Genomic DNA, 25,391 nt, shown 5'->3' with positions numbered 1-25,391 from the left:
CCGTGGCCTCGGGGAGGTGGCTGCCGTAAAGCTGCTTGCTCCCACGACGCTAGTCCCAACTCAGCGGCTCTGCAAGCTGGGAGAACACTACTGCCCCCCGACGAGCGCGAGAGCGAAGCTTCCCGCCCCGCTCCCTCCCCACCAGGGCGCCTTCTCCTCTGGGAGCCCAGGTGCCCCAGTGGGTCGCGGCCGCAGCATCCTCAGGCCAGGCCGCGGGGGTAGGGCACAGCACGGGCCGCGAAAGCGGGGCCATGGAGCGCAGGGAGTCGGGGAAGGTAGGACTGAAAGGGCCCGTGGGCGGTCCACGCCCCTCCCGCTGATCCCCTACTGGGGCTCGGGCGAGGCGGGGCACAACCCAGCCTTGCAGGAAAGGGCTCGCCCGCCCGCCGGCGCCCTGGATTTGGCATCCTCTTCCCTGCTCTGCTCGTGCCCCGCCTTGCCCTCCAGAAAGGGGCTGCCTCCTGAGGGTGGGGGACCCGCCCAATGTTCCTGGTTCCTTGCTACCACTGTAGTGGTTTTGAGGAGGCCCAGCTTGTACTAAGGCTTTGAGGCAGGGAGCCAAACGGTAGGATCAGAGGAGGGGTGAAAGTCTAACCCTGCCCACATCCCCCTTCCCAAGAAAGGGCTAAAAAGAAGAGAAGCCACAAACATATTTCTTGCCTACATGCGTTTCTGGGTTCGGTACTTTGTAGAAGCTTCTAGGCTTTGCTTCAAAGCGTATTCTGCAAATTTGCTTTAGACTTTGACTAAGAAGAAGTTTCAAGTTGGAAGATGAGATGGAAAAAGGATTAGTTCAAAATTGTTGCCCAGCTGTGGATTTAGCTCAGCGGTACCTCTGCCTGCCTTGCAAGCGCAAGGACCTGAGTTCGATCCCTGGTACTAAAAAACAACAACAAAAAAATTGTTGCCCAGGGTGGTTGGAGTACTAGGCAGAGTCAGCAAAGATGTGGAGGCTGTGGGGAATCTCTTGGGATTAAGATCTTTCTGGATGTTTGTGGTAGCCAATTCTTTTTTGGGATGGGAGGTTAAACTGGGGATCCAGGGCCTCGAGAATGTTCTACCACTAAGCTCCATCTCCAGCCCTTTCGGCTGATGCTTGTAGTATTTATTCTTTGACACAAAAGGAACTCTCACAAGAAACTTTTTCATGTACTTATTGAGTCTCAAAAATAAAAAAGGGTTGTCCACTTTATAAACATTTGTGCTTTGTGATTTGCATTCAGCACAAAGCTGGCAATATAAGAATAAATAGGAATGGACCATGACCATGGCGCTTAAGGAGCTCTCCTGCAGTGCCTCTTCACTTGGATACCCGCAAAGGTCCCACATCTGGTGCCATAGATTTTCCTGGGGTGGCCTCTGGTTTATGAAAGCAGCTGTTCCTGCTTAAGCATTTCTTGCATCCCCTCTTCCCTCCACAAGCTTCAATGATGCCCAACAACCTACAGAGTACCCAGGCCAAGACAATAAAGCTCAACAGGATGTACAGAAAGATGGAAAACAAACTATTTGTTGGTCTAATGTTAAGCACTATGGAAATACAAAGAAATAGAGGAAATGCCTCTACCTTTAGGTAGTATCCCCAGGTTACATTGAACCTGAATTGGATGAGCAGGAGCAAAAGGTAGGGGGAAGAAGAGTTATAATAAAAATAGGCAAAACAGGCATGATGGCACATGCCAGCCCTCGAGGTTGAGGCAGGAGGATCATTTGAGCCCTAGTCGTTGGGATCATCCTGGGCAACTTAGTGAGATCCCATTTTAGAAAGAAGAAGGAAGGAAAAATTGCTGTCAAAATTGGAATGAATGAGTTGAGGTTGATTTTCAAGCTATTCTGTTCATTATCCTTTAACAGGAGAAGAGCATATATGAATATTTTGGGAACTGGAGAAAGAATTTGATGTCCTTTTTGGGCCTGACCTCTAACTGAAAACTGGGGACTGGATCTTTCACCCTTGAGTCCAGTGTTGATGGTGGAGAGTCACCAAAAGTTGCTTACCCTTCCAAGGACATCTGTTTTCCCCTGGGAAATGAGAATGTTAACCAGAAATGAAATAAAATGGTTGCAAAACCCTCTGGCAGTGTAAGATGTATTGTAAACAAGTAACAAGGTGAAGGCCTGAACTGAATGCAGATGTTTTGAACTCTGAGCAAGGAGATGGGGATCCTCTTAAAGTGGTAGTGTGGTCTATTACTAGAATCTTCCTTAGGTGCTGTTTTGTGCTATTTATTAACTAAAAGCAATCTTGGACATTATATTGCATGTGGAATATCTTGCCTATCATTGGTGGGATAATGGATAGATGTCAGATACTTCCCCCATTATCCTGTTTTATTTTCTTTCCAGCTCTGGTCACTATACTGAATTCTCACATTTATTTACATGTTTGTTGACTTTATTCTGTGTAGAATAAAGGATGGTAGATCAGCACCTGATATTTATGTTTTTTTTGTGTGTTTAGGTGTGTGTGTGTGTGTTTTTTCCCCCAGTACCGGGTATCCAACTCAGGACCTTGCACTTGCAAGGCAGGCAACGGAACCAATGAGCTAAATCCCCAGCCCCTAGCACCTGATATTTAGTAGGTTTGAAGGAAGTATTTTTGAAAAAATGGCTCATAAAATAGCATTAAAGCAATAAATACAGGAGTCCTTTTGCTGCAAGGCATGAAATAGCATCTCCTGTGTCTTCCTGGGCAGCTGTGGTGTTGGCCATACACAGGAGTCTATATATGTACAGACATTCTTCACTTAACAACCCACCTGTTTGACTGTTCAGACCTACAAGCTGCCATTTAGACTTGCAGAAATATGAGCAGCAGTGTAGCCTTGTGGCTTCTTCTGCAGTACAGTCCGAAGTTTTGCTGGTTGTCCTATACAGTATAGTGCTACGGTCTTATGTTCTCTTATACATTACAGTATTGCATGTAGAAGTTATGCAAATAAAAGCAAAGGTTGGAGTTTGCTCATTTCTTTGTTCTGAATATTGTAGTGTACATACTGCATACAGTTCCCTCATTTAGCAACCAACTCATTGAACATCTTAGTCACAGGACCTTGACTCAGTTGTTAAAGGAGGAATTGACTGCACTTCCTTACGTACATACTTACTGTTTCAACATCTCTGCTTCCTAACCCTCTCTAGTCATTCCTATAAATGTGATCTTTCCTCCCTTCTCTTTTTTTTCCTTTCCAGCCTTTGTACTGAGCTACATCCCCTGCTTCTTTTTTTTTTTTTTTTTTTTTTTTTTAATATTGAGACAGTCTCTTAAATTGCTAGTGGTCCAGGCTGAGTTTGAACTTGTGCAGTCCTCCTGCCTCAGCCTCTCAGTGTGCTGTGATAATAGGCGTGCACGACCACACCCAGCATTTGTCTTTGAAATCAGTTCCATGTTGTACTTATATCATGCTTGTCTGTCACTACTTGACAGATTTGAGTCTGCCTGATTTTAATTTCTTTTTATCTCTTCGGATCATCTTGTAACAAATGCATAGAAATAAAAAAGTATGTCAAATGAAAGTGAATTAAATGCCTATCAAATTATTTCTGTGCCGTGTGGTGGAGAGTGGTGCTGAAGAGGATGTAAAATAAGGCAGTTGCCTTTGGTTTCCCAAATGCCCAGGACTAGAAGGGGAAATAAAGCCTTCCTAGCTGGGAAAGGAGAAGTGCTGCGACTGGGTGGTTGGGGTGAAAGATGGAATGTGCACAGGCCTCAAGTAGTGGGAGGAAATGGGCAGTCAGGGATCTAACTCTGGGATGTGGAGAGAGGAGAGATGCAAGGTGGGGTGATTGCGGAGATGCTAATCTGGCTGGGAAGAGACTCCAGCACAACAGGGTAAGGGGTGGGTTCAGACCAAAGACCTTTACCCTATAGACAGTGGGGACCACTAAATTTCCAGAGATACTCCCTTCACTCTGCATAGATAAGAAATTCCTCTCATCCCGCAGATACTACAGTCACCCAAAGCAGAAGGCTCCTGCCACCACCGTAATGTGGTTTAAGAGGGCACCAGGTGTTAAGAGTGATTACTGTTGTTGGGAAAACATCTTTCTCATCCAGATCTCCAGTCTGTAGCAAGGTGACCTTCCTTGGCCTTCCTTCTCTGACCGCTCGCTCTGATAGGAAGGTGCTTGTGGGAGGCCTGTTGGCCTTGGCCACAAGTTTGTAGCCTATCCCACACAGAACAGGCCACCCTCTGGTCCTGGTGTGCAGCTGTTGCCCTGGGACCAGCCTTGCATAGAACCCCAGTTATTTAAAGAATACATTGCTCAATACAGTGCCACAAAACACTGGGAGATTATGTAGCAAATGTTAATAGCAAGTCTGTTTCAGTGTTGAGAATATAGGTGACCTTAAAATATTTGGGTTTTTTTTTGTTTTTTTGGGGGGTTTTTTGAGACAGGGTCTCACTATGTAGTTGAGAGTGACCTGGAACTCACTATGTAGCCCAGGCTGGTCTCAAACTCTCAGCAATCCTCTTGCCTCAGCCTCCGAAGTGCTGGGATTACAGGAGTGGCCACCACGCCCGGCTAAAATATTTGTTTTATTGTCTAAATTTTCTGTAGTAAATGGTATTGATGCCTGAGAAAAATAATCAAATTGCTTTTGAATTTATAATAGAAATTGATTTAAAAATATATAGTTTTTCTCAAGCATTTAATAAAGTTAAAATACGTATTTCATCTATCAAGTTATTTTCTCAAACACTTATTAAAGTAGCTGTTTCATCTATTTTAAATGGCATGCTGCCATTTCCAAAATGTCTTTTTTTAGGGGGGTACTGGGAATCAAACTTAGCACATTGCGCTGGTGCCAGTGAGCCAAATTTCTGGCCCCCAAAATGTTATTTTTTTCTTTTTTTTGTGTGATAAACAATTAAAAAGAGTGAACAGAGGGCCGGGGATTTAGCACAATGGTGCTGCACCTGCCTGACAAGCACAAGGTCCTCAAATTTGATCCCCGGTTTAAACAAACAAACAAAAAATAGACAGAACTGGAGGCAGTGTCACACATCTATAATTCCAGCACTCTGGGAGCCTGGGAGAGGAGGATGGGATTTGAGCCCAGCCTGGGCAATTTAGGGAGACCCTGCCTCAAGGGGACACCTGAGTGAGGATGTATTGGGTTTTAATCCCCAGTACATCATTATAAATAAAAGCAGATAGAACAATGTTTTTCTTTTTCTGTTTTATGACTTTCTTTCATGTCCTTAATATCTTACCCCTCTACCTGAGATTATTAATGATCATTGCGCTGCTTTATCACCAGGGATTGAACCCAGGGCCTTCATGCTAAACTATATCCCCAGTGCCCCCCTTCTATTTATTTACTTATTTATTTAGGTTTTTTTTGAGACAGGGTCTCACTGCGCAGTTGAGACTGACCTGGATCTTACTAGGTAGCCCAGGCTGGTCTCGAATTTGTAGCAATTCTCTGCCACGGTCTCCAGGGTGCTGGGATTACAGGCGTGCACCACCACACCCCGGCTCTCCCCCACCCTTATTTTTAAAGACTGGGTCTCACTAAATCACTAAATTATCTAGGCTGGATTTGAACTTGAAATCCTTCTCCCTCAGCTTCCCAGAGAGCTGATATTATAGGTCTGTGCCACAGTGCTAGGGTGATAATTGCTTTTAAATTTTCTTCTCCATGCCTTCCTCCATGCCTTGGTCCACAGCCCCATCCCTTTTGGTCTTTCTGGTCCCTCATTAGAGCTCCCCTCAGGAGTCTGGTGGTCCAGTTTATCAGTGGAAGCCAGACAAGGAGCTGGAAGGTCTGCAGATGCCAGGGAAGGGTTTGTCACCTCAGAAGCTCTAGATAAGGGACTTTGGAGAGAATTAGCTTTGTCCTAGTCCTTACCATGTCAGCCTGTCTGCCTGACCTCAAGGCCAGAGGTTTCCTGTGCTGGCAGATTCTGACCTTTTGAGAATTTAGTGCTATATCTTGAGTTTTTTTCTTAGCCTTGCCCACTGTCAGCTGAGGATTTGATTTTCTTGAATCTGCTGATATGACTTTTTCATCTTTTCTAAATTCTATTGCCATTGTCTCCTTATCTGACTTTTTTATTCTCCCCCACCCCGTACTGGGAATTGTACCCAAGACCTCACACTGAGCTACCGCACCAGTCCTTTTTCTTTTGAAATGATCTCAGAGTATTGCTAACTGCCCAGCCTGGACCTCAACCTGCCATTCTCCTGCTGAGCCACTGGCTAAGAAGCACGAATGTGGTGGGACAGCAGGTGAAGGGAACATGGAAAGAGAACTGGCTATTCTTGGGTCAGCCTCCTTCACTGCTTGGTTTTGCTGCAGTGTAGGAGGAAGAGTTCATCCTTCCTTGCTTTGCACGCAGTCAGACAGATGGGGTGAAGGACACGCATGCAGATTGGTAATTTCTCCACCCACCCCACCCTGCTCCTCAGCATTGGGGTGCTCAGTGGTTGTAAACTCTCTGCAGAAGACAAACCCCAGGTAAAGGTAGTACTCAGCAGTGTCATTTTTCCTTGCAGGCTCCAGTGACATTTGATGACATCACGGTGTACTTGCTCCAGGAGGAATGGATGCTGCTGAGTCAGCAGCAGAAGGACCTCTGTGGCTCTGACAAGCTGGTGGCACCTCAGGGTATGGACTCCTGCTGTCTCCACCATGCTCCATCCAGATTGGCATCCCCAACCTAATCTGGGCTAGGATATGCCAGAGAAGTTTCCAGAATCCTAACAGTTTTCTAGGCATCTTTACATGGCCAATCTTCTCAATCTCATACCTAACTTAATTGTATGCAAATTCACTCCTTTTCCCTTTAAAGTGACCGATGATAAGAAAATGCAGCTGGGGCTGGGGATTTAGCTCAGCGGTTTGGTGGCCTGCCTTGCAAGCGCAAGGACCCGAGTTCAATCCCTGGTACCAAAAAAAACAAACAAAGAAAAAGAAAATGCAGCTGGCCAAGGATTGACCTTGTCAATCAGAGCCAGACCTTGTGGTCTGACTCCTGGATGCCTTGGGAGATCCTGGGTGCCCTGGGAGATCCTAGATGTCTAGTGGGAAACCTCCACCTGTGAGCTGTGGAGGTTACAGGTCCCCAGAGGAAGTGAGCAGTGGCAAAAAGGGCCTCTGACTCTATGCAGAGGTCTAATCTCTCTCCCAGCTCTGACAATGGATACCTTAGTGCTTTTGGCCTTTTAAAGACTCATTTCCTTCTGAGGATTATCATAGAGATTTAATGATGTAAAATGGTTTAAAACTTTGTACAAATGTAGATACATTATCTTTAGTCTCTCCTATTCTTAAATGCCCTTTTCCCTCTTCTGTAGTAGACTTTGTACTGAGGACAGAGATAGTTGTCTTTCAATATGTGTGCACTATTGAGACCTTTCCGAAAGTCCCAGTCTCCTGCAAGGCAATACAATGCAAGGCAAAAGAAAGAAAGACACAGAAATGGAGGGATGTTTAGCTCAGCTCAGTGGCACTGCGCCTGCCTCACAAACGCAAGGTCCTGAGTTTGATCCCCAGTGGGGCGGTGGGGAGACCAGGGATGTAGCTCAGTGGCACCACACCTGCCTAGCAAGCGCAAGGTCCTTCATTGAATCCCTGGTACAAAAAAAAAGGATCTGGGATTATCTGAGCTGATCTGGGCAGCAGAGACAAAAGGTACCCAAGACTTCCAGTATTTATTAATTACAAGGGTGGGAAGCAATACGGCAGGGTATATGTGAGTCATTTGGTGATAGTATATGAGGCATATGGTGATAGCAGTTATCACAGGCAAGGCTGTAAAAGGGAGGCAATGCATTCTTACAGAAGAAACAAAGGGAGACCAGGACTGGGTCATAAATAACCCATCAGATCAGTGAGGGAGGCCATAATTCAGGGAAGGGAATTTAGTTGGAGTCACACTGTCCTCAGCTGCAGCGTTATCTCAAACAGGGCCCTGAAGCTTCGCAGACCAGCATTCAGGTCTCTGCTACAGCCATTCGGGGGGTGGGGGGACTGTGCTCACCTACCCCTGCCATCTGATAGGCCCATTAGTCACATAGGCTTCAGTCAGACTCCTAATATAATAGAGCTGAATTATGGGGAAGCAAGAACCCTGTGCCACTTACAGCTTGCAAGTAAACTTGGAAGGGGTGTCAACAACAGTGCACATTCATGTTCTATAAATTCAGCATCAAGTCAGAAATGCCCCAAAGTGCAAAGCATTTTTTGTTTTGAGACAGGATTGCACTAAGTTGTTAAATTATCCAAGCTGGGCTTGAACGTTTGATCTTCCTGATTCGCCTCCCAGAAAACTGGGATTACCATTGTGTGCTACCATGCCTGGCTCAAAGCCCAAAACCTTTGAGAGTCATCCGTACTGAAAAGTTTAGGATTTAGGAGCTTTTCTGATTAAAGATGCTAAACCAGTAAAGTGTTTGCAAGTATAGTATTCCAAAATCTGAGACTTCTGGTACCAGGCTTTTTGGAGAAGTATTCAACCCATGTTTGCTAATTACATGTCTCCCATGCCTTTCTTACTCCATGCAGAAGAATGAAGCCTTGAAAGAGCAGCAGGTTCAGCTTTCTGGATGGGGAGGGACATCTCTGGGTTGCTTTAATGATTGTGCTTGCTAAACAAGGCTTGAGAGCAACAGAAGCCAGAAGTTGCAAAGTCACAGTGCATGGACTAGATTTGGCTCATAGACTGGAGTTTCACTTTGTTTTGCTTAGGGTGTGTATGTCCTTCAAAATTCAAAGAGAAGAAGCAAATCAGATGTAGAGCACTTATTTAACCCTCCGTCTTTCACAATCGTCACCTCATCTGAATATGCACATCTTCACCTTCCTCTTGAGTATCTCACATTTTGGAATTTTCCAGATTTTTAAATATTGCTTTGACTTTCACTGCATTTAATTGTCTTTAAAATATTTATGTAATGCCAGGCCTGTAATCTCACCTACTCAAGAGGCTGAGGCAGAAGGATTGCAAGTTTGAAGTCAGCCTGGTCAACCTAGCAAAACCTTATCTCAAAATAATAAACTAGCTCAGCAATAGAACATGCCTGGATTTGTTTGATTCCCCAGTACCACAAAAAAAGTTAAATAAAGTTGCCAATATTTGGCCATTGGGAGTCTTCATATAAAAATGTAGTTTTCTGGCTTCTCTTGACAAAGAGGACAATGTGGCAGTGCTGAGCCTGTGACCCTGGAGATGGACGTCTGGAGCTGTGTAGTTGCTGTCCCCCTTCTGCAGGATAAAATCCTCTATGTTGTCACAGTCCCCACACCCGGCCTGGTTTCCTCATTTGCACATCAGCATTAGGGTCGTGAGCCTCTGTCTGGTTCCACAGTTTTGAGCCTTGCCAATTTCCCTCATTGCTTTCACCCAACCCTTCTCCCCCATTCCCTTAGGGGTCTCATGGGTCCCTGAGTTTCCAAACCACTGGGCTATACCACCTAACTCCTGCTTTCCTACTGTACCTGTGACCTTACGACATGGAGGGACATTCCAGCCAAGCCCGCCTTAGCATGTGACCTGGACCAGGCACTCAGTGCTTTTCTGCTTCCCCATTCAGGAGCGACTGTGACTGCCCCCACCTTGTTCAGGGAGTTTGGGCAAGGGTCCAAGCCATGGCTGGGCGACATCCACAGCCAGAGGAGTCTTCTGGGCCATCACCCTGGTGAGTGGCAAAGCAGGGGACAGGGCACCAGGACTGCTGTTTCATTCTTTACCCTGCCTGCTTCCAGAGCTTACACAGTAAATGCTGCTGTTCCCACCCTGGTCACCTCCCTGAGTACCACCTCTCCCCAACATCGCTCCTTACCCCCTTGGCTCCCTTGCTTTGGTTTCTACCCTACAGCGTGTGTTTATTTATATTAAAGTTCCAAGAAGACATGACTATCCAGTCTGCTGCCATGCTCCTGTGCCTAGAACAGTGTTTGGTGCACAGCACTTGTGCAGTAGATAATCACTGAATGAATGTGTCGTGAAGGAATGAGTGAACAGCTAGTAGCTAAATTCTAGGGGTTTTCTTTCCCCTTGAGTAGCCTCTCAGGTTGGCTTTGCTGGAGCCAGGCTAGTGGCACCTGGTTAGTGAGATGACTGAGTAAACAGCCCCTCCATGGAGAGAATCTTGAGAGGGTAACAACGTCCTACAGGAGCCGAGTCAAAGTTTGCTTTGCTCAAATGGACCTTGGTGGCGCTGGGCTGCTGCTTTGTGGCCCCTTAAAGAACCAGAACCACAGGAGCCTGACTTGGCTTCTCCTTGCCTGGCTCATTTTGAACTTACCAACTCTGAGGACAGCTGTGCTCTTGGGTTGGCTACAGTGTGGCAGACTGGTCCATCCACCTGGAGAAAGAATGGTGAGTCCTTGGCCACTGGGCATTTGAACTTCTGTTGATTTGTGAGCAGTGGTTCCAGGGAGCTGGAGTCATCTAAGCTGCATTCCATGTGAGGGGTGGAAGAGGAAATGTCTGCTTCACTTTGAAGGAGAAAACCTTCATGAGCCCATAAGAAGTTTCGCCTCCGTGAAGGATCATGGTGTAAGAGAGGAAGCTGAGTTTCTCTTGAGTGCTGGATGGGGATCAGTGGTAGAAGTGCAATGAGTAGTTCCCTTTATCCACAGTGTTACTCTCCAAGGTTTCAGTTGTTTAGGGAGAGAGGGAGAGAAAGAGAGGGTTTTATTTACATATTTATTATAGTATATCATTAAAATTATTTTATTATTAGTTGTTTTGAGTCTCTTACTGTGCCCATTTAATAAGTTAAACTTTATCGTGTGTATGTGTAGATAGGGAAAAAAACTACAATAATGTAGAGCTTGCTATACTCCATGGTCCAGGCTTCCCAGAGGTATTGGAATATATGCCCTGCAAATGAAAGGAGACTACTGTACCCAGAGATAGACTGCAGCTTATAGAAAACTCTCTGAGAGCCAGGCATGGTGGCACAAGCCTATAATCCTAGAACTCTGGGAGGCTGAGGCAGGAGGATTGCAACTTCAAGCCCAGGCTTGGAAATTTAGTGACTTGGTGACACTATCTCAGAATGTAAAAAATATTAACAAGCTGGGGGTATAGCTCAGTATGAAGGCCTGGGTTCAGTCCATAGTACTGAAGGAAAGAAAGAAAAGAGAAGGGAGAAAAAAGAGAAAATTGTCTGGAACCACAGCCATATCCGGGGCATATGAAGTGTTCTTGCTCCAGAGGTACTTAAGAAAGATGAGGATGCCCCTTAGGCTATCACAGGATCAGTTCCTGCAGAGGAAGGAGTTATGTCATGTGGCATGATGACCTTGTTCAACCCTGTGTTCTTTGATGCCAGTGTTCTTTCCATAAGTAAGTCCCAAACCGCTGAGGATGGTGCCACTGCCTTAGGTGGCATTGATCAAAGTAGAAAGATCACCTCAGGGCCAAGTCCTTTACATTTTGTTTGAAAGAGAGGATTCCTTTAGAGCCCATCTCTTTGATTTTCTTCTGGATCAGGCAGCATTGGCTTGGGGCTCTGGGGAACTGAAACTAGAAAATTTAAGTATGACATACTTTGCAGTCCCTAGAAAAGAGAGAGGCTGTGTCACCCTTGTTGAACTGAGTGTGTGGTTTCCACCTTCTGTATTCAAAGGACCTGGGAGTTGCAGTAGTTCTGTCCATAGGATTTCAAGCAAATTCCATTTGTCTCTTTCCTCTTAAGGAAAAAGTCAGGTTGGATACATGAAAGAAATGGATGTACAGAGTCCTGCCCAGGTCAGTGGACCATACCTGCCACCTCTGAAGAAAGCCTGCCTTGTCCCCTCAAGTCCAGAAGGTGATACCATAGAGGGAGAATGTACAGGAAGAAGCAAGAAACCCCGCTCCATCCAGAAGTCGTGGTTTGTACAGTTTCCATGGTTGATCATGAACGAGGAGCAGACGGCTTTGTTTTGCTCTGCCTGTCGAGCATACCCATCTGTCAGAGACAAACGGTCAAGATTAATAGAAGGTTATACAGGACCCTTCAAGGTGGAGACTCTCAAGTACCATGCCAAGAGCAAAGCTCACTTGTTCTGTGTCAATGCCTTGGCTGCCCGAGACCCCATCTGGGCAGCCCGTTTCCAGAGCATCAGAGATGGGTCTGCAGGTATCCTGGCTGGCACCAAGCACCTCTTCCCTGCAGATTATCCCATATTCTACCCACCACAGCCTCTGGGAGACTTTGATAAGATGACCAAATTCCTGCCAAGCCCAAGAGCTGAATTGGAGGACCCTGGCCAGGGCGCAGCAATACCTTCATTGTACTTGGACTGCATTGCAGATATAAGGCAAAAAGAAATCTCCGGTGACACTCATAATTCCTCAAATATTAACGTTTTATGCAATGACACTATTGAATTCTACAGGCAGGTAATAAATTTATAATAAATTTACAGTTGCTGTATCTTAAAGAGGATTGCCAAGAGAACAGTGTATATTTAGTGGTGATGAAAAAGAGTAACTTATAATGTATAAGGTATCATTTAAAGTGCTTTAAAGGTATTAATTACTTAATTCAGATAACTGCTCTATTACTTATCATCTTTTTTGCAGATAGAAAATACTGTCAGTGGGGTGGAACATTCTAACTTCTGTAAAAGGAAAGATAAACTTTTTTTTTTTTGAGACAGGGTCTCACTATGTAGTTGAGACTGACCTGGAACTCACTATGTAGTGCAGGCTGGTCTCAACTCACAGTGATCCTCCTGCCTCAGCCTCCTGAATACTGGGATTACAGGCATGTGCCACCATGCCCAGCTTTTGGAAAGATAATCTTTATCCAGATTCTAGAACAGCTGCACAACTTGAGAAGTAGTCCACAAGCACAGAATGACCACCTAGCTGTTAAATTACCAGTTTTTTAAAAAAATTTAGCTCGGATTTTATGTAGCACTTTTAAACACTGCAGAGTTTTTTCACGCTTGCTGTGTGATGTCACATGCCTAATGTTGCTGTGAGGGGGTAGAGCAGGTATTATTAAATTTACTGTTTTGGGAGAAAACTAAGACTTTTCATGACTTGAAGTGACATGTCCAGAGTCCACGAGCTGTTGTAAATGCTGGACTCTGCCCAGAGCCTTTGCCCTCAGCCCAAAGCCCTCGTCCTCTGCCCAGAGCCCATGGCAGTTCAGTGTCCATGACCTCCATCCAGAACCCTTGACCATAGGCTTGGTGATTTCCTTCCACTCACCTTAAGTTTATTTTGTAACTAGATAATTTGCAGAAAAGTTAGTCTCTAAGGAAATGATGTTAATTGGAATCTTTGAGTAGCTAGAACCTTCCCCATTTCTCCACTATTGCACTCAAGTAGGGTTTTCCTCTGAAGCACTGTTAAGGCTCCCTTCCAGAATCCGAAGAGAGCAGTTCAGATGTTCCTCATAGCTAACATCAGAAGGAACCCAGCTAAAATTAGTAAGCTTGAATTCTCCTAGAATCCAGAAAGACAATAAAGCTATTTTCTCTTGCTCTTGTTCCTGCTGTTTTTTAGTCTAATTATTTTAGCAGTGAGGCAAATGTCAACCTGTGTTGAGGTCAAGGGATTATGAGGATCCTTAGTTCTCTGTACTACCTTCACGTCCCATTGAAGAATCCTGGAAGGTGCTCCCAGAGGTCGGTGGTCACCTCTGCAGTCACAGATAGATGAGTAGAGGACCCTGCCATTAGGACTCAGAGACTCTACTGAGACGCCTGTCCTAACCAGGTGTTTCTGTTTCCTCCCAGAAGAGGCTAGGCTCTAACTGAGGCCCATTTGGTTTTACCTGCTAATTCTGAGCTTCCCCAATTTGATTCTTTGCCTTTCAGTGGAGAAATTAATTCCTCATTGAACATCGGGGCCTCTCTGTGAGGTTTCAGGACACAAGGGTCTTCAGCAACCACCAGAAGTATCATGTGGTGGCACCGGAAGTGAGTGTCTGCTCTCTGTTGCAGGGCACTGCAGAGGAGGGGCTACTGGAGGTACCTGTGGTGCTCGAGGAGCTTCCGGCCATGTTTGAGGATGTGGCAGTGTATTTCACCCAGGAGGAGTGGGGCCTGATGGACAAGCAGCAGAAGGAGCTGTACCGAGATGTGATGCGGATGAACTATGAGCTGTTGGCATCCCTGGGTAAAGCTTCCGTCTGTGCCATCATAACCTGACCATCTGACCCAGGGACCCCAGAGGGCATCTGTGTCTTGTAGTCCTCTTTCCATTTCTGCCCTCTTAGGGGACAAACTCTCCCTGCCTTGGGATTAGCACCTCTTTATGCAGCTGCCTGCCTATCCATATGTCTGTCCTCCAGAAGACATTGGATACCTACTACGTGCCAGATGAACACACACCAACCAAAGTCTCTGATTTCAAAATAGTTTCAGGCTTGTGGGAGAGGCACAAGTTTGAATAAGAAGCCATCAGAAATACAGTCTCTGTAAGAGAGCAGCAGAGCTAAGCATGGTGGTGTATGCCTATAATCTTAGCACTCTGGGAGACTGAAGCAGGAGGATCACAGGTGTGAACCCAACATGGTCAATTTACCAATTTAATGAGACCCTATCCTAGAATTTAAAGAAGTTTTTTTTGTTTTGTTTTGTTTTTTAAATGAGCTGAGGATGTAGCTCAGTGCATAGGCCCTGGATTCAATCCCTAGTATTGCCAAATGAGAGACAGACAGACATGAAGAGTACCTGTAGGTGCTGAGGTCAGGCCTTGTATATCTGCTGGTCAGTAGAAAGAAAGATCAGGAAGGCTTCCCAGAGAGGCAAAACCAGTAGGAATGGGACAACCTGAGCAAGGGCTGGAGGTGAAGGGCCTCCCAATGGGCCCCACACTCAGTCTACAGACAGCACCAAGGCTCCTCCATCTTGCCAGGTGCCAGGATGGGTTGGCAGCCTTGGGCCTCAGAGTCACTAAATTTGGCCCTTGGAGAACTAGTTAGGAGCACAGTAGTGGCACTTACAGCCCCGTCTCCTGCATGTTTCTTGTTCTTTTACTCTCCTAGAAGACACCCAGCTTCCTATGCAGCATTGAGATGAAAAGACAACCTGTCTTCTCTCCTCTCCTTGCCCTCCCTCCTCTCCTCAAGCTTGTATTTCCTTCCATGTTTTACTAACGTATATCACAGAGGACGCTTGCAGAGCAGGCTGCTGTGTGTGACTTGGGAATCACAGCAGCAGCCTGTGCTGCTGGCTTCTGCAAAATGACCAAAAATGAGGCTATTTATGACATCAGTGATGTCATATCCCTTTGTTACACTGTAGCTAAGGTCAGGATTGTTTTCTAAATGTTCTTGTGTTGACTTTATCCACGTTCATGGTTCTTTAGTCTTACCACTGAGCTATATCCCCAGCCCAGTTGTTCATAATTCTGAAATGGCTCCCCAGTCAGAGATGACTTCAGTTGTCATTCATTTGTGGTGACAGAGGTTTTGTATTTGCACTTGGCCCTGGGCACTTAAACACAGTGTACCTTCAAAAAGCATTGCACAGTTGATTGATAACAATTCTAGATTGGAATCTGTCTTCCTCTGCTTTTGGAAGCATTGCTGTCTAGTTTTACTGGTGCTGTTGAGAAGTTTGATGACTTCTTATTTCTAAATCTTTGAATGTAACCTATTTGTTCTACTCTGAAAGCTTTTTGAGTCTATCCCAGTGTTTTGAAGTGAGCCATTCACTTATTTTTTGTTCTGCATATCTGGGGCATCCCTTGCACAAGGAGACATATTTTCCAGTTTGAGGAAATGTTCTTTATAATAAACGTAATTTCTTCCTGTTTGCCCCCCCCCAAAAAAAAAAAACTGTGTTGGCTTTTGGACGTCCTGGACTGAGCCTCTGCTTTTTTATTTCTTTGTGAGTTTTTTTCCTCCTATTATCTGCTTCTGTCTGTTTTGTTTTACTTTCTTAGTGATTTCCTCAGTTTTCTTGCAATTCTATTTTCTTTTCTATTGGGTGTTTTGCTTCTAGGCACTTAATATTCCATGCATAGAGTTCCATGTTGATGTTCCATTCCTTCATGACGTTTTCCCTACACATATTTCCTACTCTCATTGTTGGGAAGCTAGGTTTTGTTCTGCAGGATTTCTAGTTTTTGGTGCTTTTCCCTGCTTGTCTCAGTGTAGGGAGTCTGGCCGGGAGTAAATGATTAAACTGTGGACTAAAGCACATAGGCTTTGTGAGGAGTGAATGGTTACACCATGGGAGAGAAGCACACAGGCTGGGCCAGGGATTTAGCTCAGTGGTGCCGCCGCCTCCCTCATAAGCGCAAAGACCCAAGTTTGATCCCTGGTACCAAATAAATACATAAAAGCACACAGGTGGTGTGAGAGTTGAATGGTTAAACTAGAAGTTTAGATTAGTAAAGCATATTGTGTCTGGCCATTGTTCTTTCCTTTCCTCAAGAAAAACTGCCCAGCCTTAAAACAGCTCTGTGCCCAAACTGCTTGTCTCCTGATTTTTTTCTCTTAAACACTGATATTCTAAATAAAAGCCAGAGAGTTCTCAGTATCAGAGCTTTTTTCTTCTCCAAGTCTCCCTAATGGCTGGGTGCTCTTGGTTGAGAAATAACCCCTCTGAGCCTCTTGTTGATTGAACTAAGTCTCCTCTCGAATAATCTTTTCCATCCTCCATGCCACCTGAGGTTGTTTACTGTGACATCTCGCTTTCTTCCATTTTAGACACCTTTCTTCAACAAATTTCTCTAGGTTCATTCTATTCAAGAGTAAACCTTTAAGGAGTGATAAGAAGCTCTGTGCATGGCTGGGACACCGTAGAGGACCAGCTGCAACGTGATGTCTCCTTGGGGAGCCTGCCAAAGTCACTGTCCATTGATGGTGGGGGTTCCATTTGAGCGAAGAAAACCCTTCCATCTCCAGCTTGGAAGGAATAAGCCAAGCAGGGTTCTTGGCACCAAGCAGTGCACCCCTTGGTCTACAGACCTCACCCGTCTGTTTTCGGCACCATGTTGTCCTTCCCTGTGTCCTGGAATCTGGAGCCCTTCTTGGTGCACTTTTCTGTGAACTCAGCCTCTGTTCTCCTCCTGGGTGAGGAGATCCAGGAGGGCACAAGGTCTCCTCACAGATTTCAGTTATGTCCTACCTGCCACCTTCCCCACCCCAAGACCGCCTGCTTCTGAGTCTTTCTGGATTCTCTCTGCAAAACAGACTGCTTCCCCTGGTTACCTCCTCTGCAGGTTTTTGGTGTCAGTTCTGTTGGTTTTTCTCTCTTTTGTCTCTTTTCTATCTTCCAATAATCCTACTCCAGTTTCTCTTCAACTTATGGTTCTTCTTATCATTATTCCTCTGCTGTCATTTCAGAGACAACTGAAGAAGGATATAAGTTCAATCTATCCCATTTTAATCACAATATTTTTATTACTGGTAAATACGTAGATATACATAAATATCTATATAGTAAATATAAATATATGCAAGTGACCCAAAAGATGGTGAAAAATAATCTCCCTCCTCCCCACCTGTCATTTCCTCTGCAGAAGCACTCACAGTTAACATTGGCTTGTATTTCCAAAGAAAGTAAACACACATATAGACAGAATCATGTAAATAGATGGTAATGGATTTCATTATAAATAAAGGCAATAATTTCTTTGTGTGTCCCTGAATAATATTGTTATTTGAAGGACAGATCTCTTCTAGCCAGATTTCAGGGTCCATTGCAGGTGGTAGATGTTTTCAGGGCCCATTCAAGCACCCTGCACAGTTGGCCATCTGCACAAAGGCCAGCCAGTCGTGCTGGAGATGTGTGCCCCAGATGGTTGTAAGGGCAACCTTTCCTTCTTGTGTGGCTTTGCTTTTCATCTGTGCTTTTCCTCTTCTTCTGTTTTATCCTGTATTTTTGGATGCGTTTTTCTGGTCCCTGCTCCTGGGCTGCCCACAGAGCTGCAGAAGTAATCCATCCTGGCTAAGGGGCAAGCCCTCCCCAGACCCCCTCTCTGCCATGTTAGACAGGAATGCTCTCAGCCTGCCTGGGCAACTAGGCTTTCCAGGGATAGTCCCTAGGTATCCCTGTGTGTTTCAGGGTCAGATCTAGCTTGAGATGGGCTGCTCAGCCTGATGTTCTGTAGCAATGATAACAGTATGACTCTTCACTCCTGCAACAGGGCCTACTGCTGCCAAGCCAGACTTGATCTCAAAACTGGAGCGGAAAGCTGCACCTTGGATCAAGGATCCAAACAGGTTGAAGTCAGGGAAAGGTCATCCGCCAGGTGAGTCTTTACCCACTGAGTTCTGAAAGGCACATGCTGGCTCCATACAGCTATAGCAAGTCTCATGACATTGGGTCAGCAATGGTTATCCTGGACCGACTGTGCAGCAGACCCTGCACTGGGGTAGACAAAGATGAAGAAATGAACCCTGCCAACAAAGTGTAGAATCATGTGGGAAACTGGGATCACACAGAAAAATGAGATCCTGTGATGAGGAGAAGTGCTGAAGGGGGCTATGGCGGGGCTGACAGGAGGAGGTAGGTGAAGGAACTGGATGCCAGGAACTAGCATTAGCCTGTGTACCCTTGTCCTGGGCATACAGGGACAGCAATGAGTCTGTAAGAAGTGGCTGTTTTTGTTTTTGTTTTTAAGACAGGGCCTCACTATGTAGTTGAGATTGACCTGGAACTCACTATGTAGCCCAGGCTGGTCTTGAACTCACAGTGATCCTCCTGCCTCGGCCTCCTAAGTGCTGGGATTACAGGCATGCACCACTATGCCCGGCTCCTCCCTGTTTTCTAAGGCACATCAGAAGACTTTGGGGTGTTTAACTTCATTTCTGTAGAGTCTCAAAAGAGGACTAAAACCACCTGTTTAATAAAATCTCTGTTCAAGGGCAATTAATTAAGCGTACTAACATTTGGTGCCACATGATCCCAGAGTATCTGGGTACATAGAGAGGGGCAGCCACAGAGAACCCACAAGGACAGCCACTACTCTTGGGGAAACAGATTGGCTGTCACAGGAAATGACAGGGAAGGGTTTAAGGAGGGAGGAGCCATTAGTGATCTCTAAAGAAGCATGATGTTCAGCTCCTCTGCTTTTAAAAAGGAGCACTTATTGGTTGAGGCTATCTTCCCTGGCAGAAATGTGCAGAGCTTGGGGCAGTGAAACTAAGCATGATTAAATCTTTTCCAAGGGAGAAAGAAGATGGTGGAAGTAAGCAAGGTAGACACTCAGGCCCCTGCTACAGAATCTGCATCACTTCCAGCTCCTCCTGTGGAGACAAGTGCCTCCTACTGCCCTTCCAGCGCATGTGCAGGAGAAGTTGGCAGGCCTAGGAAAAGTCGGAGGACTTACAGACCCCGTTCCATTCAGAGGTCATGGTTTGGGCAGTTCCCATGGTTAGTAGTCGACCCTACTGAGACCAAGCTCTTCTGTTCAGCCTGCAAAGAGAGACCCATGCTCCATGACAAATCATCTCGGTTAGTCCAAGGCTACACTGGGCCCTTTAAGGTAGAGACTTTAAAGTACCATGAAGTCAGCAAGGCTCACAAGCTCTGCATCAACACTGTGGAGGTCAAAGACAGCAGCCCTCAAGCCACCCTGGTCCCAGAAATCTCCAGCGACCTCATGGCCAACATGGAGCACTTCTTCAATGCCGCCTACTCCATTGCATACCACTCTCGGCCCCTGAATGACTTTGAGAAGATGCTGCAGCTCCTCCAAAGCACCGGGACCATGATATTAGGCAAGTACCGAAACCGTACCGCATGCACACAGTTCATCAAATACATCTCAGAGACCCTGAAGAAGGAGATCCTTGGGGATATCCGCAGCTCCCCGTGCGTGAGCGTGTTGCTGGACAGCTGCAGGGACTCTTCCAACCAGGCCTGCATAGGAATTTACATTCGTTACCTTAAGCAGCTGGAGGTGAAAGAGTCATACATCACTCTGGCCCCACTCCACAGTGAGACAGTGGATGGGTACTTCGAGACCATCATTGCAGCCCTGGACGAGCTGGACATTCCTTTCCGGAAGCCTGGCTGGGTGGTGGGCCTGGGGACGAATGGCTACACCATGCTGAGCTGCAAGAGCGGCCTTGTGGAGAAGCTCCAAGAGATCATCCCACAGCTGCTTCCTGTTTACTGTGTGGCCCACCAGCTGCACCTGGCCGTGGTGGATGCTTGTGGGAGAATCGATCTGGTGAGAAAGTGTGACCGGCACATCCGGACCGTCTTCAAGTTTTACCAATCCTCCAACAAGAGGCTGAGTGAGCTGCAGGACAGCGCAGCACCCCTGGAGCAGGAAATCGTACGCCTGAAGGATCTGAACGCTGTTCGCTGGGTGGCCAGCAAGAGGCGCACACTGAATGCACTCCTTGTGAGCTGGCCTGCTCTTGTGCAGCACCTCCAAACTGTGGCAGAAGCAGGGGGCCAGGTTGGGCACAGGGCCCAGGGTCTGCTGAAGCTGATGAAGGGCTTCCATTTCATCAAGTTCTGCCACTTCCTCTTGGACTTCCTGAGCATCTACAGGCCCCTGGCTGAGGTGTGCCAGAAGGAGATGGTGCTGATCACAGAGGTGAACTCCGAGCTGGGGCGTGCTTATGTCACACTGGAGACCCTCCGCCACCAGGCGGGACCCAAAGAGGAGGAGTTCAATGCCAGTTTCCGGGACGGGCAGCTGCACGGTGTCTTCCTGGACAAGGTAGAGATGGCAGAGCAGCGGTTCCAGATGGATAGGGAGAGGATGATCCTGACCGGGGTCGAGTACCTCCGGCAGAGGTTTGATGCAGACCGTCCAGTGCAGCTCAAGAACATGGAAGTGTTTGACACCATGGCCTGGCCGGGTGGGGTGGAGTTGGCCCACTTTGGGAATAATGACATTCTCAGCCTTGCCAGGCATTTTGAGCTCTCCTTTCCCTCAGGGTACAGTGAGTCAGCACTGCTGGAGGAGTGGCTGGGCCTGAAGGTGGCTGCCCACAACCTCCCTTTCTCCATGCTGTGTAAAAATGCCCTGGCCCAGCACCGCCGCTTCCCCTTGCTCAGTAAGCTCATGGCTGTGGTGGTCTGTGTGCCCATTTCCACCTCCTGCTGTGAGCGTGGGTTTAAGGCCATGAACCGTATCAGGACTGATGAGAGGACCAAGCTCTCCAATGAGGTGCTTAACATGCTCATGATGACAGCAGTGAATGGAGTGGCAGTCACAGAGTATGACCCACAGCCCGCCATCCAGCACTGGTATCTGACCTCCTCAGGCCGGCGCTTCAACCACGTCTATGCCTGCTCCCAGGAGCCCACCCACTCCCACACAGGTAGGCACATGGGCAGTCCTGACCCAGATGTGGGAGGCAGGGCAAGAGGTGATCTGCCCATCCTGGGCTGAGCCAGAGGTCCAAACCCCAGGATCTCAGAGCTTCTGCTCAGGCACTTGTCAGGCCATGGCTACTGTAGGCGGCCCAGCTAGAGACCAAGTGCTCAGCTTGGGGAAGGAGGCATAATGCAAAGAGCATCCTGTCTGAAGCCACCTGCCTGGCTCCAGGTCTCGCTCTGCCACCCAACTAGCCATGTGCCTGGGTCTCAGCACGGACCCAGGCTCCACAGGAAGCTATGTGGCTCTGCAGCCACAGCTGTGGGGACCCTTTCCTGTGAGACAGAGAGAGCCAAGAGGGGCTTGGGAAAGTTCACTCCAGTGCATGGGTTGAGGGAGCTGCTCCAGTCTCCAACCCCATGGGATGCAGGAGACAGAGGTACCAGGTGTACCCTTCAGCAAGCTGTCCTTTCCAAGGGACAGCAGGACAGGTACCTTGAGGAAGCCAGCAGAGATACCAGCAGGCAGTATGTGATAATGGTTTCCTCCTGGGTCCTGGGCACTTACCCACCAGCCACCCACTGGAAAGCCTTATCTTCCCCGGGTGTGACAAATCCAAAGCACCTCCAGACATTCACATATGTGCCCTGCTTGGGGAAAAAGACACAGCAGAGCTGGGACAGGTAAGGGCCGCAGACACAGAACTAGCCCTGTCCCCATTGTCCTGCCTCGTTGTCTTCACACAGCCCTAGGGTGAGGTTGGGTGCAGAAAGGTGCTATCACTTGCCAAGTGTAACCATCATGGTCTTGTCCCACACAGGTGCTGGGCTCAGGAAGAAGGGGCTGGGAGCACGGAAGTGGCCAATCACGCCTTCCGGGGAGCCCTGGAGGTTCTGAAGGATGCTCATGGAGCCCCAGAGACTCCTGTATTACACCAGCCCAAGAGCTCCAAGCCATCTTGAGAGGGAGAGGGGGCCTGGAGAAGGCCTGGGGGACCCCTACATGGCCCTGCCACCTGACCCACTCATGGGGACAGACTGCAGATTCCGGGCTGTCCTGGTGGGGACACCCCCTAAGACCTAGGAAGTGGCCTCCGAGGGACACCAGGCGTTGCCCCAGGCCTAAGTGCAGAATATGCCCAGAGGGTCTCATGTCCATCTTTAAGGCCTTCCAGGAAGAGTCCCAGCCCACCACTTGCTGGTGGCAGAGGATTTCCTGAAGTGGGAGGGACCATTGGGGCCAGGGGCCCTCTGTGTCCCTTGCAGGGCAGTGAGGCTTCATCAGGGTGGCACCCTTGCTGCAAGAGTCCCCAGGAACTGCCCATTGGGACCACTGTCCCAGCTTCCAAGGCAGAAGCAGGGGGCCCTGGATCAGGCAGGAAATACACATCAGAGAGTTCTGCTCCCCTTCTGGGAATACCCTAGGATGAAACAGAAGAGAACCCTTCCCTAGAGTACCTGAGAAGGGTGGTCTTGCCTGGCGCTCTCCCTGGAGGAAGTCCTTGAGTGTGTTTTCCCAAGGAAATGTGGGTCAAACTCAGAATTGATCCAGCCAGGCTCTGCTGCAGGCAGTGGTTTGCCTGTAATTAGTCCCTTGTGCTTATCTGTGCCTCAGTTTCCCTCTCTATGCCATGGCAGCTGAGAATCCAAGTGCCTGCTGGCCCTCCCTTGCCCCAGCATAGTAGCAAGAGCCTCATACTCCTTGAGAGAGGGACATCTCCACCCTCTGCTGTGTCCCATCCCTGTCCTTTGTGTGAAGTTTGCCACAGAGTCTTCTTGTGGGCAGGGGTGCTATCCACATGGGCAGTCAGCAGGATGGGGGTATCCCCTCCTCTGCAGGCTGCTGGGAACTCTGCTTGGAACTTCCAGCACCGCTTGGTGAATATGCCCTGCCCCGATGGGCCCAGTCCCATTCCTGGACTGGACTCAGAGACCAGAGTTTCTAACTAGCTGCCCCAGAACTTTCTGGGCATTCTCCACTTAGGACACCTCTGGCACTAGCAGGTCCCCTGGTCCCCTCGCTGTCATCCCTTCTCACCTGGGGAGAGCTCTCTCCTCCTAGGGCAATGTGGTCTTAGCAGTCTCCAGGCTGCTGAGCTGGATGGGAAGCTGGTGTCCGGGTTCTGCTTCCCTAGCCGGTAGGGAAGTTAGGGATGTCTGTGTGAAGGGCTTCTTGCTTCCGCCTCATGCTCATTTAGACAGGCAGGGACCCTGTGTGAGGCCCATCTGCAGAGGCACTGCTCTGTGGTGCCAGCACCCAGGCACCTTCCCATCCTACAGACTCCCTGGTTCCTGACATCCACACTCAGTCTTAGCACTTCACGTTGCTGTCTTTCTCCTCTCTGCCCCTACCCTATGGAGGTGTCTCCCCTCCAGCTCTGGAGGTGACCTTCAGAAGCCCCCAAGGAGGACGCACTTTTTCTTTGGCCAGAGTCCTGGCCATCATCTTCACCCAGGTACTCATCCTGGCACCTGTCCCTCTTTCCTCATGACTGACGCCCACTGAGGCTGGCATTCCATATAACCAGCATTGTACCAGACACTTTGATTTCAGTAGCCATAGAGACTTGGGGGGTGAGGGAGCCCTGCCTTGTCCAGGTCAGAAACCTCTGAGGGCAACCAACTCCAGACCTTTGCTCTCTGTCCTGAAAAGAGGAGTCCCTAGGGTTCCATGTATGGGTCAGCACAGGGTGGAGGTCACTGGTTCCCTCACCCAGGTGTCTATATGGCCAAGAGCACCAAGCATGACTGGCCATGGATGTCCTTACTTCCCTTGGTTTCAATGACGTGCACATATTTAGAATAACTATGTTCATTCTAAATCTTTTGCTATCTGAATAAAGTAGAGTTTATTTCCACACATGATTCTGTCCTGTAAGTCCCTAGGTAAGAATCAGGAGCTGGGAGAAGCTGCTCAAGGCCAGCTGGATTGGCCCTCCTTGAAGAGATGTCTCAGCAGTCAGCTCCCAGTGAAAGCAGCCTCCTCTGAATCTCAGCACATGGGCTGTGCCCCTACCTTTCTTTTCCAAGCATGTGTGACTTCCAGTGCAGTGTGAAGGCATTTCCTGGAGATGCACCAGTCCCTGGTGCCAGGGCTACTGAGTCAGGCCCTCCTCATTGTGGGTCTTCCCATGGATCAGCACAACTCTCCAGTCCTGGAGCCCTTCCTGCACCAGCAGCCCTGCAAGCCCCTCAGTGGCCTAGGTCCGCAGCTCCTGCCACACTTGGCACCCAAACAGCTGCTTACCTGTGTACCTGGGAATGGACGCCTGAAGATGCCTTGCCTTTGAACCTTTTATCACAGTCAGTGCAGGTGCTAGGGACCCTTCTGGGGATGCTTCTGCCATGGCTGCAATAGAAGGGCTCTCAGGGTTGCAAGATCTTCAGGGGTCAAGCATGGACCATGCAACAGCAAGGGCCCTGGAACAGGGAAGCTGGCAGGGTTTTTCCTGGTCCTGGTCCATGTGGCACCAGAGACACTATGCTATTGGAATGCATACCTCTCATTTCCCACATACGTTGCTATCTGAAGGCAAGACCTTTGTTACACTGGGACACTGCAAGGGCCACTCTCCCACATGGCTATGCCCATGGCTGGCTGGGGATGTATGGCTCCTGAAGTTCTGGTCACACTCAGCACAGGTTAGGTGATTTCAGCACAACCTGAAGGACATAGGTGTCCCCAGAAGCAACTGTTTGGGGTTTCAGCTCACATTAGCCTAAGGAGCCATTTGGGTGGGGTTTCCAGTTGCCCCGTGGTCATCTTCATTCTCCTGAAAGGGAGCTCAGGAGTCAGCCAAGTAACAAGAACATACCACTTTCATTCAGTGTCATTCTCTCATCTTGTGGTCCCAGCAGGATCACCTGACCGAGGGCAGCATCCTGTGATGGCACAGCTGGATCCAAAGGTGGCTCCGATTCCAACTGGTGGGTCTGAGGACACTATCATCCTGGAGCCCTGGTAAATGTGTCTGGGTGTCACTCTGCCTGCTATAATTGAAGCGTGTTGGCCAGGGAGTCTGTACTCTCACTGCCATGCTAGTAACTCCCTGCTGCAGCCACAGCTGGAGAGCAAGTGTAGAGAGCCTTCCCCAGAAGTCAGGAAGTGTCAGAGTCCTGGACAACAGTACCTCGCCCTTCATTCTTGACTTCAGGTTCAGCAATCAGGGGTAAATAGGCCAACTTGTCATGAGAT

At 48.0% G+C, this 25,391-nt stretch overlaps 1 protein-coding gene across 2 annotated transcripts; it reads left to right on the top strand.

Moving 5' to 3' along the window:
- Positions 1–4: 4 nt before the first annotated feature.
- Znf862 (zinc finger protein 862) lies at positions 5–25,391 on the top strand. 2 transcript variants are annotated; one of them, XM_010619165.2, is made up of 8 exons: positions 5–275; positions 6,505–6,616; positions 9,544–9,648; positions 11,659–12,347; positions 13,904–14,078; positions 18,063–18,167; positions 19,087–21,201; positions 22,018–25,391. In XM_010619165.2, the coding sequence occupies exons 1-8, from the start codon at positions 252–254 to the stop codon at positions 22,092–22,094; spliced, it is 3,402 nt and encodes a 1,133-aa protein (XP_010617467.1). In that variant the 5' UTR covers positions 5–251; the 3' UTR covers positions 22,095–25,391. The 2 variants fall into 2 exon arrangements, with proteins under 2 accessions (XP_010617467.1, XP_010617469.1); XM_010619167.2 differs by lacking the exon at positions 9,544–9,648.

The sequence above is a fragment of the Fukomys damarensis genome, unplaced genomic scaffold (genome assembly GCF_012274545.1).
Source record: "Fukomys damarensis isolate Sample0158 unplaced genomic scaffold, DMR_v1.0_HiC HiC_scaffold_16, whole genome shotgun sequence".
Taxonomy (NCBI): domain Eukaryota; kingdom Metazoa; phylum Chordata; class Mammalia; order Rodentia; family Bathyergidae; genus Fukomys; species Fukomys damarensis.
This window is presented reverse-complemented; position numbering and strand designations above follow the sequence as displayed.

Coding starts and splice junctions, on each gene's coding strand:
- Znf862 (XM_010619165.2), top strand. CDS start 252: ATGGAGCGCAGGGAGTCGGGGAAG. Junction 6,617..9,543: donor CAAGCTGGTGGCACCTCAGG/GTATGGACTCCT, acceptor TTCCCCATTCAG/GAGCGACTGTGACTGCCCCC. Junction 9,649..11,658: donor TCTTCTGGGCCATCACCCTG/GTGAGTGGCAAA, acceptor TTTCCTCTTAAG/GAAAAAGTCAGGTTGGATAC.